The 22473-nt window shown below is 37.2% G+C and overlaps 1 protein-coding gene across 6 annotated transcripts in view; it reads left to right on the plus strand.

The window, feature by feature from the left end:
* Positions 1-22473, plus strand: part of RNF38 (ring finger protein 38) — a 105624-nt gene that overhangs the window by 36988 nt on the left and 46163 nt on the right. For all 6 annotated transcript variants that reach the window (XM_087957424.1, XM_026672970.2, XM_087957426.1 and 3 more), the window contains one exon: positions 16349-16419. Coding sequence is in view for 2 of the 6 variants with exons in the window: in XM_026672970.2 (XP_026528755.1) it covers positions 16349-16419 (71 nt within the window). In the remaining 4 variants the exon portion in view is untranslated. The remainder of the gene's footprint in view (positions 1-16348; positions 16420-22473) is intronic.

The following is a 22473-nucleotide window of genomic DNA, read 5'->3' on the forward strand; positions in this document are numbered from 1 at the left end:
CAATAGTGAACCAGGGCTGGTAAGCTAATGGTTGATTGTCTCATGCGTTGTATATAGAAATTCTGGTTTAGTGCCATTATTTACTGCTTAAAAATTTCTCATGTAGCATGGCTAAGGAAGTCTTCCACATAAGCTCCAAGACTGACATTTTAATTAAAACATGTACCACAGAAATAAATCTGTGGTCTCTGTAATGGTGATTTTTTTCACCATTATTTTAGGTGATACTATAACACAGGTTTATTGTATGTGGTATACAATTGGTTTAATATCTGGACTTAGTTGATGGTTGTGGGGGTGGGTGATGTATTTGTAACATGCGTTCTTTAATACAAACAGAATCTCTGGTGTTTATATAACCATCCCTGTTGCATTCCATATTCAGAGTAACATTCTGGTAGGTGAAAGGGATTGGCCTCTTATATGTTCCTAAACCATGCAACTAATTTTTCCTATATTTTTAAAATAAAGAATAACAATTAACTGTATAAAATGTACAAAATGATTCAGTGTCAGATACGCTACATATCCTAAGTATAGTTCTGGATCAATTACTCAAGAGCGAAATTGATATGAACAATGTATTCCATTCAGATTTATAGTTCAGCTTGTTATTCACTTGACATTTAATTAGGTTTGCATCTAGTGGTTCTTGTCTTCAATTTATAAACAGAACAATTTATTTTAAGTATCTTCATTAAAGAACAATGTTAGTTAAACCAGTGTCATGGCAGATAATAGATACCCTTTTTGATTAAGTGTGTGATAATTCTTGCATGTAAATAGATTTCTGGATGTAAATGCGTGGACTGAGGTTCCATATGCATTTCTCAGATGAGCTAACAATACTATACAGACAGTAATATTGTATTAACCCATGTTTATCCATTCACTCTTGCTCTGAACTTCAACAAAAGAAGATTGATTGACCTAAAATGATAGAACTTGCCGCATGTTCTTGGGTTTCCAGATTGGGAAGCTAGAAGCATTTGGGGGTCTGAATCCTAAGTTAGAGAATAACTTTAAGAGATCTCAGGAACATCAGAGCTCTTTGTCCAGAAGAGTACAGTGTTAAGAATATAAGATTTCCTTCCTTCCTTCTTTCCCTCCCTCCCTCCTTCCCTCCCTCCCTCCATCCCTTGAATGCTTTTGTTTATTAAAGTTTTCCTTGCATTTTTAAGGATACTTTTTTCATATGAAGCAAATTATTTATTCATTTATTTAATTCTTAGACTTATAAGATGTTGACTGCTGAATATTAGGACAGGGTGTGCAGGAAAGTTGGAAGATTCTCAAATTGGAAGGACAATTGTACATCACTCCAGTAAGAAGAAACAAGGAGATGGCTTAGAAAACTGCTGTGGATGGATGTGAGTTTCTAGTAGAACAGTGGCCCCAACCTTTTGGGCACCAGGGACCAGTTCCAGGGAGGTTTTTCCAAGGACTGGGTGGGGGCATGGTTTCACATACTGCCTGCATAATGTGCAGCGTGGCCCCATTTCTGGCATGCCACAGACCAGTGCCGGTCCATAGACTTCAGGGTTGGGGACCCCTGTAGTTGAGAACATGACTGAGTACAGCCTGGGCATCATTGCATTACATTAAATGCATACAAATGGACACAAGAGAAACTTACAATGACCACATTGCCTGAGAAATTTTGGTAGCTAGAGTTGCTGAAGTTAGGAAACATAGGGCTGGATGATCTCCAGGGTCTCTTCCAAACTTTACAATTCATGTTTCTATAATTTCTTGGAATGGGGCAATAACCATTAAATGAGTCTATTATGAAGGTATTTTCCAACTCATTTCCAAAGACGCCTTGTTAGTGTATGATGTCCACAATTGTTATTGTTTAGTTTTATTGGCTTACAATCCCTAATAAGTGCAACGTATTGTCTGTTGGAGAAGTACTGTAGGCTATTCTTTATGATACTTCATACTGAAGACAGAGATATTCTTCATATGTCAGAAACTTATGAAACAATGAAAACATTGTTCTAACAAATTGGGAGGAGAGTAAAACCTCACTGGCAGACCTCTTCTTCCAATGATTCTGTAGTAAGAGATAATTATGCTACACTGGACCTATCTAGCTGGTGCCGGAGGGTTTTTAGCCCTTCTAGCAAAAATTACTTCTTTGAGTTCAGCTCTGGGAAAATAGAGGCTTTGGATCTCCCTCCCTGAAGCCAACAACAGACAATATAAATCTTGTGCTAATCTGTAAACATGAAGTTACTGTGCAAACATGAACTATTGCACAAGAAGGAACTTTTAACAGTATACTCTTTTTAAATGCAATGAAGTGAATTCATCTTTTCAATTTGTGGAAGAAGATCAGAAAGAAAAAGTGATTGACTTGCCATATAGATGGTGATGATGGAAGAGATTTGATTTTTGGAACCATAATATAAGTATCTAGGATGATATACTACTGGCATGAGATGTACTTCATATGAACTGGTAATGTGTTTGGTCCAACAGGATGATCAGGAAGGGGTTTAACTTGAATCGCACGACTATTGCATACAATAAGGTGAGATTGATGGTAAATTGGGAATGTTGATTTAATGCCCACATTAAGCCACTCAACAGAATTCAGGAAAGACATTGGCTGATAAAGTTACAGCTATCATTGTCTCTTCAGAACTATTCAAACATAAGAATGAAGCAGGATAATCTCAAACTCTTAGTACGGGAGGTACACATTACTTAATAGGCATAACAGCATTCTGATGAGATGACTGTTATGATCCAGTTTGTTCAGAAGGAACAGAAATTATAGAAAGGGAGGAGGAATAATACTAAACATTAAAAACATTGTTATTTACCCAAGATATTATAGACAGCAACTTGTTAAAAGAAATGAAGGAGAGAATAAAGGTAGTACTGTTAAAGCCAACAAAGGAGAATAATTGAATGATGTTGCATTTCCGGGGGAAAAGAATGTTCAAAGAGGAATGATGTGGTAACAACGGGGGATTTTAAGTATTTTAAGAGGGTGGAAGAAACCATAAGAGGGTCAACTATATTTCCTTATTAGTTCCAAGCCAAGATTTAGTCAGACAAGTGGGAATAATAGGAACCTAAGGGGAAAATACCAGTGTAATGCTGAAGTTCTTGATTTTAAGAGGAGTTAAAGCTGAATATAGTTGAATTTATATCTGACCCATGTAGTCAAAAGAGGTATATTAATAAACTCTGAACATTGGGATGACAAGACAGGAAATGTTAACGGGAAAGGTGGATGAGAAAAAGAAGGCATTTAAAATCAAATGCAAAAAGTGCTAAGAAGATAGCAGAAGAAACATATATTTGTATGAATTGATCCACATAGTCCCCTTATTTTGGCCCCAAAAGTCCTTTGAGTTTCTTGCTGAGGACATGTCCTCACAACCTTTAGTCTCATTCAGCTTGCTACTAAAGCAAAGTTAAAGATGGCTACAGGTATTTTGATAGTATTTTTGTGTGCGTTATGCCATTATGCTGCAGTGGTACAGTGGCTAGAATGCAATACTGCAGGCTACTTCGGCTGCTTGCAATTGGACAGATTGAATCTCACCAGGCTCAGGGTTGACTCAGTCTTTCATCCTTCCAAGGTGGGTAAAATAAGGACCCAGATTGTTGGGGGAAATATGCTGACTTTGTAAAACGCTTAGAGAGGGCTGTAAAAGCACTGTGAAGCTCTATATAAGCCTAAGTGCTATTGTTATTATGCCACCCTAGGACATGTAGACAGTTAAGGGCATGTGAAAGAGGCAGGCTCTTCAATAACACATATTCAACTGTTGCCTCTTGAATGTACAAAACTGAATAATTTCTATATGGCAACCATGAGGAAGAAAAATCTTAGCCAGATAGTAATTAACAAGTTGCTAGTAATTTTTGAAAACAATCTGTCAATATAAATTAGAATGCAGTAGGCTTTGTCTTAAAACCATTTAGTGACTGTCAGAGTTACAGTAACACTGAAAAAGGTCACTTATAACTAGTTTTCACACTTATGACTGTTGCAACATCCTGATGGTCACGAGATCAAAATTCAGGTGACCTGCCCCAGGTCATGTGATTGTCATCTGTAACCTTCCCAGCCAGTTTCTGACAAGCAAAGTTAATGGGGGAAGCCAGATTTGCTTAACGACCACATGGTTCATTTAACAACTGCAGTGATGTGCTTAACAACTGCACCCAAAAGGGTCCCAAAATGGGGCTCAATTTGCTTAACAACTGCCTTGCTTAGCAATGGCAATTTTGGACTCCGTTGTGGTTGTAAGTCAAGGATTATACCTGTACTACACAGCTTAACACATTTCCACATATAGCAAAACCTAGGTACAGATGTGCCTCCAGATGTACAGGCAAGCCGCCTCCTGGGGGAGGAGCAAAATTCTGAGTGACAGGAATTATTCTCGCTCTGAGACACGAAATAAGTATGGCAAAAGAGGGTTTGTGGATGAGCCAGCTAAAACGGATTTCCAACCTTGGCCATTTTAAAACTTGTGGACTTCAACCCCCATGGGAATTGAAGTCCACAAGTCTTAAAGTGTCCAAGGTTGGAGACCCCTGATCTAAAAAACACGATCTAAAGATCTAAAAACAAATGGACATTGCATTTTACAGTTGTCATAGTTGTCTTTAACTATTTTGTATTGTTAGCTTTGATTTTTAACTATTAGCTGCATCGAGTTGTTGGTGGAGGGAGGAAGAAGGAAGTGGCACATTGTCAGGGCTTTGTACCTGGTATGGCAATTAAATTCTCCCTACTTCCTATTTAACAGCAGCCTGGAATCCTATCTCCTGTAAATGCTACTACAGTAGCCACATTTTAATCCTGGGCCTCTTCCTGCTGTCTTTTCTAATCTGTAGCAATTTATTTCCCATTCTTGAAGGTTTCTGCTATCTGTCCTTGGATTACAAACAACTTTCTCTAGAGTAAGAATCAATATTGCCTGCCTCGCCAGCCTGAAACCTTGCATATATTTAAAGAAGATATCAGGAAAGTTAAATCAAACCAGAAAGTCAACCAAACCAGCATTATCGAAGGAATTTAGGAACATTTTTTCCCCAGAAATATTCAGAATAACAAGAAAAGACTTGTATATATTACTCAGTGAAGATAGCAAAGATGTTCAACTCTGCTTTGGTTTATTTTTACCCCCTCTCTAACAAGCAGGTATATATTTCATCAGGTAACTTGGAGGATGTTAGGCTTTCCTTCCTTCCTTTACAAATTGCATAATATGAGATGGATAGATGAAAGGCAACTTCTTTAGACAAGGAATAAGTAGCCTTGCTAATTAAATAAAATGAAATTAAACATTTACACTGGATGGATGTAATTTTTTGAAGACCTTATTGTTGAATTTTAAAACTGCTGAATAGCTTTTGTCACACCTTATAATGAGTGTTATGTAGGAGAGTTATTTGGAAAATAAAATACAAATTCTGTCTATTCAGGCCTGGTAGAATGGGGTCAATTTATCAGATGATTTAGGAGGCACTATTGTGCTGCATTCAAAACTAGAGTTTTTTTCACAGTTATGCAGCTATGATTTAAGTGGAAACATTTTTGTGCCTGTTTAGTTATGAAATATGTTTACATCTGACTTAGAATTATATTTTGGAATAAGGTGTAAAACATTCTTCCCAACTATCAGCATTAAAATGAACAAATTTTTTAGCACAATGGCTGCTGGACATTCTCTCTCCATAAAATGGGAATTCTGTCATTATAATATTGTTTGTTTGTTTGTTTGTTTGACAACATTTGTAGCTCTCCCTATTGTTAGAGGACTCTCTGCAGGATTTTAAGCCTAATTTAATTTTTAGCCTAACAGAATAATTTACTGAGAATTACAAAATGTGTGAACTTTTCCTTGGGTAATTGATAAAATTAATGTTTTGTGTAATTACTTCCAGGCCACAATTTACTTTTGTGTAAATGATTAAAAATCTAAATGTTGTGAATAAAAAAAACCTATGGAGTAATTTATTTGTTGTGGATTTTACTGCACTACTACCGAGAAAAGGCAGCCAGATGCATGCCATAAGTTAAAGATCGGGTAACATTTGGCTCTTGGGATTGCTCATGTATCATTTCCAGTGTCTCAGTTTGCACTTTTTAGTATTATTTTGAAATGGAACAAGAGAGAACACTGAAGTAATAATCTTAAAATCATATGCTGCATTTCAGAAACAGGGTGAATTCATACAGATGTGGTTGTAAATTGAAAAAGTGAATTCTCTAGTGCAGGAAAATTTTGGTATGTCTTGGGGAAGCAAACAAATCACTTGCTTATTTAATTTATTACATAAAATCAAGATTTTGCTTAAAGAATATTCAGAATTTGTATTATTAAATTATCCAAATATTCTTTGTGATGTCGAAGGAGATTTCAGAACATTTTCCCAATGTATGGGATAAAGATATCTTTTTAATAAAAGCAAATAAGAACCGAGCTTAAATATTAACCTTCCTGAAACAAGACTTGGACAGATGTTTGCTAATTAGAGCGAAACCAAGACAGGCAGGAAGGGTAAAGCTAATTTGTCTGACAGGCCATGAAATAACACTTTTATTTTGGCCTGGTGTATCGTTCTTATAGACTAAAAGCATGAATTGCTGCACTAAGCACTTCCATCTACCATAACTTCTGCAAAAGGGCTGCTTCATGGTTTTGTTGAGTTTTACTTCACACATTCTTCCATTTTAGTGTGCTAGACACTTTGTACATTTAAGCTATTTGAAGCCTGTCATTTCTTATTAAATCTCACATAGGTGAACATGTTATAGGTGTTTAACAATGATTTTGAATCATGAAATTTTCAGGCTGCCCCCAAGTGTTTGAAGATAGCCAATTAATTAGTCCTGCAATATATTGTATTCTCCTCATGAGATAAGATTTGAATCAAAAACTGAGGGGGAAAAATCTGAATCGAAAAATGGGATGGCATTTTTGTATTAAAGTATGTAATTAGACATAACATGAATGCTTAATTTCTTCAGTAGTCAGGTTTAAACATTAACTTAAGGAGATTATTAAAATTAAAATTAGTATTTTTGGGGGGAAACGGAAAATGTAACTCAGGCAGAAAATCAAGCTAATTTGAGAGAAAAAAGATACAGGTGGGCAGCTTATTCAGCAGCATGAACTGAGTTGTACAAATGTGATATGAATTGTTCTGCAATTAATGAGATTATTATACTTATGCATAATTAACACAACAGTGATGTTTGGCATGTGCTATAAATGGTACAAAAAGATTCCTGGTATACTTGTTTAATATTTTGTATATAAGATGTGAGGATGTTAGAAAGTACATTTGCGGGTATTAAAACTGTCAAGGAAAAGGTGCATAAAACGACATAGTAGATTTATATCAAGGAATTGTGCGAACTCAATAATACACATGGTACCTTTTCTTGCATAAAATCTCAAGTACCATAGGAGCTTTGAAGGTGAAACCACTAAACTGTCAGATAAATTCTCAATAAATTCAGGATGTTAGTTTAAACAGGGTTGCTTAGTATTCAGTGCCATTAACAGTACTAACAAACTTATAATCGAGGTACAGTTCAAATAATCACAATTCAGTTGTTTGATTTAGCAGAAATAATTTTCAATAAGTGTGTAGATTTTATTTCATGTATCAGCTGGGAATAGCTACTAAAGAGGCAAATATGAACAAGAAAAACATCGTATCAGTTCTGATTAAGTTTAAAGCATGATAGGAAAGTTTGCATATTGTGTTATTGGGAAGTAACATGGTCTGTGTTCAGATTTTCCATGATTAGTGACTACCTAATGTTTACTCGACTGCATTCTTTTTGCTATTACAATAGGTTAAAATTTATAACCTGAAATTTGCATTGTGATTACTTGTATAGTGTGTTAAGAGCCAGAGTATCTTAAATATTACATGCTCAGGTAAAATAATTTGCATTTCTCTGTATCTATCTAATGCAGGGGTTTCCAAACTTGGCAACTTTAAGACTTGTGCACTTCAACTCCCAGAATTCTCCAGCCATCATTTGGGGAGGAGGGTTTGTTTGTTTGTTTTTGTTTGTTTTGAGTCGGTTTTTGACTACTGGTGATTGCCTAGACAAGACCTTGCAGTTTTTCTAGCAAGATTTTTCCGAAATGGTTTGCTGTTGCTTCCTTCCCAGGGCTGAGAGAGAAGAACTGTACCAAAGTCAACCAGCTGGTTTTATGCCTAAGAGGGGCCTAGAACTTACTGTCTCCTGGTTTCTAGCCTTTAATTCCACTACTCCAAACTGGCTCTCTAATGTGGTATATTCAGGACAGCTTTTGTCTAATGCCTAAAAACAGGGAGAAGCTTACTTGGAGGGGGAAAAATCTATGGATGTGAACCATTAATGTATAATGAAAGCTTCCACTGATAGCCACTATCTGGTCTTCCAGAAGCTAGGATAACTAAAGAGGATTCCCATATAATAAGCAATCGCAAATTGGAAAAGGAAGTCTTTTAGTACTATGACTTCAGATAATTTACTATTGAAAAAAAAAAACACCTAAGCAGATTGAATGGATGTGATGCAGAAGAATGAAAATGTATTTCCAGTGCAACAGCCCCCATGGAATTTTTCTCTAGCTATTTTTTTAAGCATTATTAGTGACAGAGGTATTCAGTTTGTGTGCAGTTGCAAAATATCACAGGCTCAATTCCTGGCCTTTCAGATAAGTTTAAGGACAGCTATCTATCTAAGACCTTCAGAAACAGCACACTTGCAACTTTGAGAACTTGGGGTTGGGGGTGGAGGTTCTACCATAATTCTAGACCGGTTTACACAAACCTAGATCAAAGTTCACACACACACACACACATTTTTTTTGCCACAGCTTTGAACACCTTGGCTGTTTTTGGAAGAAGAGGAAGAAAACTTGCCTTACTCTGCCTCTTGCTTCATCAATTTAAGTCAGTCTTTCTAACCTCACCCTGAGCACTTAGCAACCTACTGTTTTGAATTTACCTTTTCTCCAGTCTAGTTGCAGTTACTGGGGAAAGTACCTGGTTGCAAAAGGTGTTGATGAACCTTGATTTCACCATCAAGGTCACAGTGAATTTTGCAAACAGTGGAGTAATGATGACTTACTAATTTCTAAAATTAAGGGTTTTTTTTTGTTGTTATAAAGGTACACACCCATCAACTACTATTTATATATTTACGTGGTCATATGTCTTGATTGCCTACAATTCTGAAGTTAGAGATGAAGTAACTGTAGTGATCTACAACCTAGTTGAGTTCACTGAATTTTTCGCCTAGGAAAATAAACAGAACCTTGATCTGATTTAAGGAATGATTTAAGATTTAAGTTGGAAAATTTAAGGAATGAAACTATATAGGTGTTATTCAGTTTTGAATACTAAGTCCCTGAGAATTCAGCAGTATAATAACAGATTGTTTTATTATGGCTGCTTCAATAAAAGATGGATGCCATGTCTGTACAATGTCTGTACAATGCCTAGACAAAATTGATGTGATGCTTTGGTATTCTGGCTCCAAAGGAATACCATGATAAATATTTTATTAACAAATAGCACTGTTTGGAATAACTGAATGAAATTGAATGGTGGCAGGTTAGAATGGAAAAAGTACTACCATACAAAGACATTAATTATTCATAAACACTGAATGTTGGATACATTTGAATAGTTTTAAATGGATGAGACAAATGTATGGAGGTAAGGCTATTGATGACTACAGATCCTGATGTCTACTTATTAGAAAGACGGTTTCCATCTCATAAAGTAGAGGTTGTATATAGTATATATGTTTAGAATTACAGAGCAAATTATTTAAAATAAACAAAAAGGCAAGGGTGGAAATGGCTGCAGGTATCTATAAAGATCAGGTATCAGGTGTGAAAGACCAAATTCACATGTGAAGGTCCAATTAAATTGATTTGTTGCTACATAGCCAATGGACAGGAATCTTCTCAACTAACAACACTGCTTGAAGTTAGATAAGGATCAGCAGGAATTCAAGGGAGGATGGACTTAGTTTGCTTGTGGCTATGTAGGAATTCTAGGCTGATGCCTCTTTTAACTCCACCCCCAGGTTCTATCACTTCTTCTCCTATATCACATTCATTGGGAGGTATTTCTTCTCTTTGAACAAAGCTTGTTTTATTTCCTGCCTTCTAGTTTTTATCCTCATTTCATTTTCCTTCCTTCCTTTCCCTCTCCCTCCCCTCCCCCAATTTAACCCATTATCCTGTTTTCTCCAGTATACAGGGATCAATTCTTGTGTGTCAGATTTTGTACAATATGACTGAAAATCTCAGTTCTCCAGACAATAACTTCTCATTCTGGGACTCACTCATCTGGCAGAAAGCTCATAGATCTGGCACAGCAAGATTAGGGTGGTTTTATTTTCGACTAAAATGCATACAAGAGGTCTTCTTACTATTATACCCAGGCGTCAAAGTTTGTATATAGGTCTCTGAGGGCTTAAATTCTAGGCCATTTCCTCCCACCTTTCTGAGTCAGTGGGATATTTGGCCATTCTCTTGACAGACAGACCATCTCATCTGATATCCTGGTTCTCTATTGACTGGGTAACTGCTAATGCCTGCCTTGCCAACTTCATTCTTTATATTGTATCTTTTATCTACCTATCATCTGGACCTGCCTATTTTGGAAAGTTGCTTCTCTCAGGAATATACACATATTCATATTGAAAAGAACATCCCACTGGAAACATATTTTCTATTGTCATATTTCCTCCTGGGCTTAAATGTACATATAAACTTAGCAGTTCTGTATACTATAACAAAGGCAGTGGTCTTAAGAACCTGACACATTGAACAAATTGGGATGTCATGTAAGGAAGATTAAGTTGTCTGATTACTGACTCCTTGTATTAGGACATACGTATTTTGTCACCGTATTTCCTCCTATCTATTTTATTCTGGAATTAAGACGATATATTTTATTTTATTTATTTTATTTTATATTTTATTTTACTGATAAAGTCAGAAGACTAATCAGTCAATAAACTACTACTGCATGTACATATACAGATACTAGTTGATTGCAAATATTATTTGGTCAGGTTTATTTATGAGCATCTTTAAGATTAGTTTCATCTGGGCATAGCAACTGACTTTGACATGTCAGAAAAACTGAGTACATATCATCCTCCTTGACTGACCACAATCGGGACCGGCAACTTGATTGTTAAGCAAAGCAGTTGCTAAGTAAAACAGCAACTGTGCTGATGATCTTACTTCAGCTTTTCTTTTCTTTACAGGCATGCAAAGGTCATAAATGTGAGGATTGATTGCAAAGTTACTTTTTCATCACCATGTAACTGCATATGGTTTCTAAATAAGGCAATTGCTAAATGAGAACTACCTCTATTGCCCAGGATTTTGGCAGAGTTATTGCGAGTCAAATGTAAAGCATGAAAAAGTTCCATATTAAATTGAACAAGGCTATTTACACATTGTCCCAGTAAATTTTGCATTAAGAATAATATAAATAAGATATCCAGAGGCATTTTTCTGATGTTGACTCACATTGCAGTTCTCATAATACCTCTGCTCTTGTCGTACCCAGACTATTAATTTGCTTTAGAATATGCTATAATAGAAATGAATGCTTTCACGGAGAACAATAAAAATAAATTTTAATTTATCAATTACTGGTGAATCATATTAATCCAACTCCTGTTTCTAATCATGTCAAATATCTAGATAGTATTGTGTGAATAGCTGCTTCCCAGTACTTTTTCTGAGACTAGCCCAATCTTCCCAGAAAATAAATTAAAGCAAGATCAAATATAGTGACCTACAGAAAATAGTGGTTACATGGGTTTGCATTGTGGTAACTATATTTTGTAACTAGTTATGGCCCTCATGGAAGCCATTTAGAAATGGGAAAGCTCCCCAGAAGCTGTTAAGTGGAGGACTACGTGTATATATTGCAATATACAGGTAGTTGTCCACAACAGTTCATTGAGTGACTGTTCAAAGTTACAATGGCACTGAAAAAAAGTGACTTATGACCATTTTTCACACCATGTTTTCCCAAAAATAAGACCCTGTCTTATATTTTTTTCCCCACAGAAAAAGCCACCAGGTCTTATTTTTTTTGGGGGGGGGGTGTCATCCACTGACTCACCTCACTTGCTTGCATTTCCCCGGCCTCCTTTTCACCCTCAGAGGCTTTCAGGAACTTCTGCGGCCCGCAAGGCTTTCCTGAAGGCCTCTGCAGCCGAAAGCAGAGCTCTGGATCGATCCGGAGCTCTGTTATCGGCTGCAGAGGCCTTCAAGAAAGCCTTGCCGACCTTGCTGGCTGCAGAAGAAATGGGCCAGCAAGGCAGGAGTCGAGGTGTGCGAGGCCTGGCTGCAACTGTCTGAAGGGAAGTAATAGGGCAGTTCCACCACCACCCGTCCCCATCTTACCTTAATTTTTACTCATGCACTCTGGAGTGGCGGGGTCTTAATTAGGGCTGATTTTGGGGGTAGGGCTTATATTGGACACAGGTGTAAAAATCAAGCTAGGACTTACTTTTGGGTATGTTGTATTTTTGGGAAAACATGGTATAACTGTTGCATCCCCCATGATCACATGATTTACATTCAGATGCTTGACAACTGACACACATTTATTACAGTTGAAGTGTGCCAGAGTCATGTGGTCCCCTTTAGTGACCGTCTGACAAGCAAAGTCAATGGGGAAGCCAGATTCACTTAACCATGTTACTAATTTAAGAACTGCAGTGATTCACTTAACAAATGTGTCGAGGAAAGTTGTAAAGCAGAGCAAAAAGAAATTTCTCACTTAGCAACATAAATTCTGGGCTCAATTGTGGTGATAAGTTGAGGACTACCTGTATTCTCAAAATCTAAAATATACCCAGATGGGGAATTCCTGGTGTATTTTAATTTAATTTTATTGATATGAAAGTTCCCTTATTTCTGGTGCTCAGGGGAAGTTTTCACTGTGGCAAGACACTGTTGGAACCGGTATTTGAGATAAGGATCTATGAAACCAAATATAAGAACTGATTGTGTACACTCCTTGTTGTCTACTAAATAAGAGCTTTTAAGTTGTCAACAAAAGATACTTGCAGATTGGTGGAAGATGGGCATGGCCTGCCTAAAGCTAATTTTATGCAGTCAGTGGCCTAGTTTTAAAACTTGTTTTCAAGAGATCAATTCAGATTTCTGTTCCTTCCCTTGAAGCATCAATGCTTTGGAGCAAGTTACAGCTTTGCAAAAAGAAAAAAGGAGAAAAATGGTATGGTTGCCTCAGATGGAAGGCTGTGCTGAGTTCTGTATTGGCTGACCTAATCAAGGAATGCAGGAAAGGAAGGAAACTCGGAATATGCCTTAGATTCAACGGCTTGCAGTCTCAATTCGCGATTGTTCAATCATGAAGCTTTGTTCAAATGAAATAATTTCAGTGTGCTAGGGAACCTAAAGAGAACTCATTTTGTAAGGTTTAATATCAGAGATTATGGCATTACAGGTAGTCCTATAACAGTTCATTTAGTGACCATTCAGAGTGAACAACAGCTTTGAAAATAGTGACTGATTACCATTTTTCATACTTATAACCATTGCAGCTGTGGTCACATAATTTACATTCAGATGCTTGACAATTGACTCACATTTATGACAGTTGCAATGTCCTGAAGTCATGTGATGATCACCTTTTGTCACTTTCTGACAAGCAAACTCAATGGGGAAGCCAGATTCACTTAACAATCGTGTTGGTTACTAACTTAACAACTGCAATGATTCACTTAACAACTGTTGCAAGAAAGGTCGTAAAGTGGGGCAGAACTAACTTAAAAAATGTTTCACGTAGCAATGTAAATGTTGATCTCAATTATGGTCGTAACTCAAGGGCTATCCGTACAGCCTAGCTCAGAATAGCATCTTGCATGACAAAGAAACTTTTTATACCAGAGTAATCATTTTAAATAGAACAATCTCAGATGTTTGTACAGATAGTCCGCAACTTACAACCACAATTGAGCCTAAAATTTCCATTGATAAACAAGACAGTTGTTAAATGATTTTTTCCTGATTTTATGACCTTGCCATAGTTAAGTGAATCATTGCAGTTGTTAAATTAGTAAGTGAATCTGGCTTCCCAATTGAATTTGCTTGTCAGAAGGTTGCAGAAGGTGATCACATGACTCTTGGACACTGCAACCGTCATAAGTATGAAGTAATTGTCAAGGGTCTGAATTTTGATCATGTGACCATGGGATGTGACACTGTTCGTAAGTAAGATAAACAGTCGTAAATCACTTTTTTCAGTGCTGTTGTAACTTTGAACAGTCGCTAAACAAAATATTGTAAATTGAAGATTACCTGTGTAAAATATGGAGTGTAATCCTCACAGGGCAGTATAAAGAGTACATTGAACACTGGACATCTCCATTCACATTCATTTTTTATTTCCATTTCTTAAATTACAACTTCATGATATGACAGAGAACTTCAATGGTTATCAGGATCTGGTTGCCCTTACATTGAATTGCAAGCCAAATGGAATCAGGCCTGGTTATTATTTGGATAGGGAATTCCAGGGAATATCTCAATGTTTGGTCAGGCAGGGGAAAAAGAAAGAAAATTCCCACAAAAAGGAAGTGTTTTCATTGGAGTTGCCAAGAAAACTGCCTGGGAGTCAATAAACAGGAGTCGAGCTACGTTTAAAGGAGAGTTGACTTGGCTCTTAATGGAAACCCTGTTTGAAGACAAACACAGTAGAAATCCCAGTTCTTTGCACTTTGGTTTGCTTGAAACAGCTTATTGTGTGCCAGCCAGTATATTTCGTACAGCCATGACAAGAACTTTGTTCCAGTAACTATGGTAAAGCCAGTGAGTGTACTAGAGGGATGACTCAGGCTTCAAATGATGTGAATTGGCTCTGATCCATGAACTAGCAGCATGCAAAGGCCAAGTATTGGGTAGGACTGAGCATGTTTTGACTGAATGCAAAATAGTGGCTTCATAACAGAACGCTATGTATCCATACGTCAAGCTGATCAGGAAGGAAAATGAGCAGGCACTAAAACGGGGAAGGAAGTACAAGGGATTGAATTCCTGTGACATATTAAACTGGTAACAATGCTGTGGAAATTTCTCCAAAATGTTACTTTAGCTTCATCAGCTAAAAGTATCATTTTAAGTACTGTACAAGGAAGGAAGAAAAGATAAAGGAGTCTTTTTCAGCATTGAGCACTGCACAAATTGCTTGAAATTAAATTTGGTTGAATTAATATGGCAAAAATGCGTAATAACTAAGGCAAAGCTTTGCCTGCCTTGGTTTCAATGTACTGCTATTTGTAGAAGCCAACATGGATTCATAACTTGTGCTGCCAGTGGAATTCATTCTATGAATCAAACAATAATCATATTTTAATAACATCTTGGTAGCAAGAAATTGAGAGCTCTAATTCAAAACAAGGAATCCGGTTCAGAAATTGGCTGCTTACAGCTTTTGTCAGAACTTTTGGGCTTGATTGTTCCGTAGTGAATATGTACACGTTCTCAAGATGTGTAAAAAGATAAATTTGACACTGGTCATTTTTCGGGTATAAAGTTATGGCAGTGCAAAGAACATAGTAGCCTATAATAACCTATATTTTAGATTGATAATTGTAAATAGATTGATTTAAATAATTAGATTATTCTGTTCTTTAACAGTCACTGCACAGGGATGGTAAAATTGTGGCCTTCCAGAAGTTGTTGAATTATATAACTCCAGAAACGACAACCCTGCTGACTGGAGCTGCAATTCAGCAACTAGCTAATAAATGTGTTCAGTGTAAATCTTAATGCCACCTTGCTTGGACTTAATTATGTGACACTGTGTATTGTCAATTACTTTTAGAAACTATCCATCATGTTTCAAAGATACAAGTTTAGCTCAGAATAAACCATTATTTACAAATAAATCACTAATTGGAGGAGAAAAAAATCAACAGCTTCGTTTTATTAACCCAGCCATTGTTACACCTGTGTGAAAAGTATGTTGTATATGATTTTACATACGGTAATTTAGAAATGTCTTAAGATTAGGATATTTAGGAAAGCTCAAAGCTGATTATTATATAACAATAGGCATATAGCTCAGAATCCTTAGAGAATGACCAATTGGAAATAAGAGAGTCATTATATATTTAGCTGCCATCAGGTATTCAAAGGAGAAGAAATGGCAGAAATGCTTAGCTATGGGGGATTTCGGTTTGGGTTGCTAAGTGACTGCATTGACAGTGGCAGTTATTTCATTTTCCATTGTAAGTGTGAAAATAACTGAAGAAACTCACACAAGGCACATTTTCTGCTTACTTTCTTTGCAGGTGGTATTGGTGCTTCCTTCCAGTGCCAGCTGATCCATCAAGACCACATCTGCACTGATGACAGTGACAAGGTAATTGAAAATAATGAGAGCTAAGTGCAAGTTCCTATTTCACTAGGTTTTTTAAAAAAATAAATATTTATACATATTTAGCTTAAAATGTTATCGTTGGCTAAGGCAGTTTGTTTGTTTCAGTAACTATATAGATGTACACAGCAGTACATATTTATGTATCGGGACTATATTTATACACGTGCAGTGCAGTGTTACTATCTACATATAGTTTACATACAAAATATAAGGGAATGGTGTTATTTTAACTCAACTTTTTTTACAAATCTTCAATGGTATTCAAGATCAGGATTTAATGTTCAAGAAAGCTTTTAACAAGAATTAATTGGACATTTACAATTTCAAGTCATTGAAGATATTTATGCAAGGTTAGAAGGTTTGACCTGTATACAGGTGGTCCTTGACTTACAACCATTTGTTTAGTGATCATTTGAGGGTTACAACGATCAGCATTTGATCCCAAATCAATATTTGGATGCTTAGCAATAAGTTTCATACTTATGACCATTGTCATGTCCTGGGGTCATGTGATCACCTTTTGCAACCTTTTAACAAGCAAAGTCAATGGGGAAGCCAGATTCACTTAACAACCATGCTACTAATTTAACAACTGCAGTGATTCACTTAACAACTGCGACACGAAACTCGTAAAATGGGGTAAAACTCACTTTAAAAATGTCTTGCTTAGCAACAGAAATTTTGGGTTCAATTGTGGTTGTAAGTTGTTAAGGACTGCCTGTATTTGCACTTTTTCCCCCCCAGGATCAGTGCATGTTAAAACGTTTCAAAGTTTTCACTGAAATACTTTTTCAGTACTGTAGTGGCCTCCAAATTGATGAGTGATAGCAAAGCGTGTGTTTCATTCATTTTGAAGAAGCGAAGCTCTTATGAAAACGTGCTTTTAAACGTGTGTATTTAATGCCTATCAAGTTCTCGGAAGCCCTTACAATTGGTGAAATATTTTGCAGTGGCTGGGACTGAAATTTCACTGACCTGTATAGTTTCTTATTCCTTCCTCTGACTAGCAGAATTGAAGGAAATTGCCAGAACTGTGCACAGAAATTGGACAAATTAGATATTTTCTTTCTGCAGAATTTCAATTCTAATGTATTGTTTATTTCCTTTCTGTTGCATTCTTACCAAGCATTTTGAGAAATGATTTCCCCATCTATTCTTTAAAGTTAGTTTTGGCCATCTCAACTCAACAATGACATTAATGATTGGATGTGATGCAATAAATGGCATATAGTACAGCCTTATAGACAATATATATTATTGGTCTATAAAAGTTATCACTTGAACAACATGATGCCTCATGCTGTATAAAAGTGCATTTATTTTAGACTATGTAGAAAGAGGCTAACTTAACGCATACTGTTCCAACTAGAAAAAATTGTCCTGACTTTCTTATCTTTAAAGGAAAGAACAAGCTTACTTTTCTGCTACTTAATAGATCCACCCTGGGAGAAAATGTGTTATGTCTCTTGTGTTCATTTTTGCTAGGAAAGGAAAGAAGGGTGATGTCTGCAGAGTTACTTTATTCTGCTTTGCTAGCCTAGGATCTATGGGACAAGAAGCTTCCACTTTAATTTTTAGCCTCTTCCAGGAAGAAAGATGAAGGTGGTTTATTTTCTCTCATCTCTTCACAGTGCAGCAATTGGTGGATTTCCTCCTCGTGGGATAAAGATCCACTAATTGCTCCTCATAAGGAGTGATAAGGAAGCCACAAGAAATTTTCCTATAGTGGTGGCTAACTCTGCCGACTGCCAGGAGTTCAATCCTGACCAGCTCAAGGTTGACTCAGCCTTCCATCCTTCCGAGGTCGGTAAAATGAGGACCCAGATTGTTGGGGGCGATAGGCTGACTCTGTAAACTGCTTAGAGAAGGCTATGGGGTGGTATGTAAGTGCTAATGGTCTTAATACCTGCTGGGGCTGGGGGAGAGATGAGTTTTGATAGATGGCTAGAGATGTGGCTGTTGCATGTGAAAGCTATGTAGAAACAAGGGCCTCAACTGACAGGTGGTTTTAGAGACTTTCTGGTTTGCAATATTCTCTAGTAATTCTGGATGCTGCTTTAGCCTTGATTGTCTTGATATCACTAAATCAGCACTAGTTTTTTAACACAGTGGTAGGCCAAGATCTGTGAGAGGCAGGTCATTCTAAAGGGGTCCTGAGCCGCTTTCACTAGTTTTTGGAGTGCCGTGGCTCCTTTCCTGTGGAGATATATCAGCCCAGCAACACAAACCAAAAGGCCAGGAGAAGAATGTGACAGTGGCTAGATAGAAGGGGGGATACGCTCTCAGTAGCTGAAAATAGCCAATTCTAGCTCTTACTGAGACATAAATCATACAGGTAGCAAGGCTTAATTCCAAAGTTGGAAAGGACTATTTCAACATTGGGTCAGAAACAACAGAATTCACTTGGTGTTAAAGGATGGAGATGTGAGGAAGGCTACATCTCAAGGACTTGTCCTTAAAAAATGGCCAGGAGATGTCCTCAGGGAAAATTAGGAATATGTAGTAATGTGGATATGCTCTTAGGAAAATCTGCCCCTCTTTCCTACACAAATAAATGCACGAGATGTCTTCCACGCAAACATTTTCATGCCTTAAGCCACCAGTTTTTGAAAATATTTTTTGAAAGCAAGTAACTGCTAGAGTGTTCCTCTCCATAAATGCCAGTTTCTCCCTTCTCCCTTGGAAATACACAAAGGAAGTAACTTATGGCAATTCTTTCCTTTCCTGTTTCAAGGCTCCATCAATTAGGAAGCAATGGAATAACCTTTTTTTTTTTTTTTTTTTTGGAGGATGAATTCTGGATATCTGAAGGACATTTTTTTGCAGACTCATTTTTTCCTTCCATTCAATTGTTTCCAATTCTTGGATGCTACTTGAACAAATCTTAGTGAGAGAAAGTGACTGGCCCAAGGTCACCCAGCTGATTTTGTGCCTAAGCAGGACTAGAATTCATGGTCTCTTAAGTTTATAGCCTGATGCTGTAACCATTACACTAAACTAGCTCTCATAGACCCAAATAGCTAAATCTTAATTGAGTGTAGCTAAATCTTAATTGAGTGTACATTGTGATTAGGATCCCTCTGAAACATCAAGGAATGTCTTTTGGATGCTTTATTCCCATGCTGCTTTCCTGGGATTTATACGTGGCTGTGAATGTCTTAGCTAGCTGCAAAAGAGGAAAGAAAAGGAGAACCAGAGCAAGCATTGGCATGTGCCTATCAAATTTCCACTTAGCACATTGCTACCACTGCTGTTAGCAGCACTAATACAGCAAGGTTGCACAGTAAAAGTATTGCTTGTTTTCTGTAAAAGAATGGTGGCAGAAGACCAACCTACTTTTCTTTAAAGAAGGCTTTTTAAAAATGGTTGGAAAGCACTCCTGAAAGTTCAGTTGCTATATTATTTAATGGTATTATCTGTTCTGTGACTTCATCTGTAATTACTGTTCACCAAGCAGTGACTGAAGAGTGGGTCTTCTTAATAGTAACAACCATCGTTCCATGAAGAAATAGAGGTAGCCCTCATATTCTCTTACGTTAGGTGACAGGCTAACATGCTTGTTAACCCAAGCAATTGTAGAATAGATATTGCTTCAAGGCTAAAATACTACCAGAAAATACTACCAGATATTTGAGGGCAGGCAAGAAGCAATGGGTGAAAACTAATCAAGGAGAGAAGCAATTTAGAACTAAGGAGAAATTTCCTGACAGCTAGAACAATTAATCAGTGGAACAACTTGACTCCAGAAGTTGTGAATGCTCCAATACTGGAAGTTTTTAAAAAGATGTTGGATAACCATTTGTCTGAAGTGGTGTAGGGTTTCCTGCCTAGGCAGGGGGTTGGAGTAGAAGACCTCCAAGGTCCTTTCCAACTCTGTTATTCTATTCTATTCTATTCTATTCTATTCTATTCTATTCTATTCTATTCTATTCTATTCTATTCTATTCTATTCTATTCTATTCTATTCTATTCTAAATGTGAGTTGTGTACTGTACTGGTATTAATTAAAGATTTTTACTGTTGAATAGCTAAAAATTATCCTTTATTGCAGTGGCCCCCATTCTTTTGGGCAGCAGGGACCGGTTTCGTGGAGAAAGGTTTTTCCACGGACCAGAGGAGGCGTGGTTTTGTGTGCTGCCTGCATCCCGTAGATGGGGCTTCGCTTGTTTGTGCGGACTGGTTTCTGACATGCTGTGGACTAGTTCCAGTCCACAAAACGGGGTTGGGGACCTCTGCTTTATTGCTACTATTTTCTATACTATCCTCGCATAGAAATAAAAGTAACAGTTTATACTTTTTTTGCGCTTTCTTAAAAATATGCTGACATGCATTACTTTACTTTTTCTGTAAGAAAATACAAGAAAACTTTTCCCCATTAATTCTACTTACACTGTGCTCTTTTTGAATGTTCATGTGTGTGCTGCATAAATTTCTCTCACCTAAGTGTAGAAGAACGAGTAACTGACAAGACTGTGGAATGAGAAATTAACAAAGGCGGCAAACCTTGATGACCTAGTTTTGAATAGATTTTTATATCATTGGGAAAATAATTTCTTATAAATCCAGGAATATAATATTCTGTAAAACATGCAAAAAGAAGGATAATTGACTTTTGAACTTTGGAGGAAGTGAGGCATGCTCTAGGTGTAGAAATTAAGACACCAGGGCAGAAACCAGAAGACTGTGTGTTTTAGTCCTATATTAGGCATAAAGGTAGCTGGGTGACCTTGGACCAATCCCTCTGTCAGACCTAGAAAGAAAGCAATGGAAAACCAGTTCCAAAATCTTGCCAAGGAAACAGCAGGGACTTGGCCAGGCAGTTGCCAGGAGTCAACACTGACTCCAAGGCCCAAAATTCCTGCCCAAAAATGCTCTCCAGGGCAGTGATAACTAACCTTTTCAGCATCGAGTGTCCAAAGCATGCGCATTTATCTTCAAATTGCAATGGGCGCGTGTCCCCCGTGCATGCACATGCATCCCCGCGCATGCGCCCCACCTTTGCATACACCCCACCCCGCGCATATATGCATCCCTGTGCATGCATAACATCCCTGTGCATGTGCCCTGTCTCCCGCAAGCACCCCGCGCATGCATGGCAGAGACCGGAAGACCAGCTGGCTGGCAGGAGGCACATGTGCATGTGCAGCAGAGCTGAGCTGGGGCGACAGCTCACGTGCCCACAGAGAGGGCTCAGCGTGCCACCCCTGCACACATGCCATAGGTTCGCCATCATGGCTCTAGGGTATACTTCGTCAACCTCAGGTTTTATGGAAGCTTGGGGTCTGGCTTCCATCATTCCTGAATTTTGGACTTGCCCAGGAAGGAGTATATACATCTAAAGATTTTCAGATCATCATCATTATCATCTGTTTGATTATGTGAACATGAAAAAACTTTATTTTTCCACCTAGTTTTTAAGCATGTTAAAGATTTATTCCCTGCATGCTTCTGGGATATGATTTTATAATTGCAAATAAGATAAATAAGAAACACAAATATATTTTGTATTTATACAGGGGAATTTTATTTAAATGTGCCTCCTCATCTTATAAAGAGAGTATAAAGTAGCTGAGCATTTACAACAAAGAGCTTGGAAAAAATAGCTTCTTTCTCTGAACAACTAGTTTTCAGCATTGTATATTTTCATTTTCCTTAAGTGTTTTGACATTTCAATTCAGTGTCAAATTTAACAGTTCCTGCCTCATAAAGTTACTTTAAGTGAAAAACTGTCATATGTATCTTCTCCCAATTAAACGATATATCTGTGTCAAAGAGACAAGGTTTTTTTAAAATTGCAAAATGCTTGTTAGTAATATTTTCCTGTGATAACAAGAGATAGAAAATGTTTTTGCAGAACATTCTGGATTTAATTACGTATGCTGATTCAGAGGATTTTAAAAATTAATATGTAATTGAAACTAGAGGATTTTTCTTTTCAGATTCATAGAAAAAGTTGGAAATTTTTTTTGAACTTTATTATTGTGCATGATCACTGCAACAAGATTATTATATACAGAAAGATGGAAAAACTCCACA

This window comes from Notechis scutatus, chromosome 2, assembly GCF_049901735.1.
Source record: "Notechis scutatus isolate UNSWTSFEM ecotype Mainland chromosome 2, rNotScu1.2, whole genome shotgun sequence".
NCBI lineage: Eukaryota > Metazoa > Chordata > Lepidosauria > Squamata > Elapidae > Notechis > Notechis scutatus.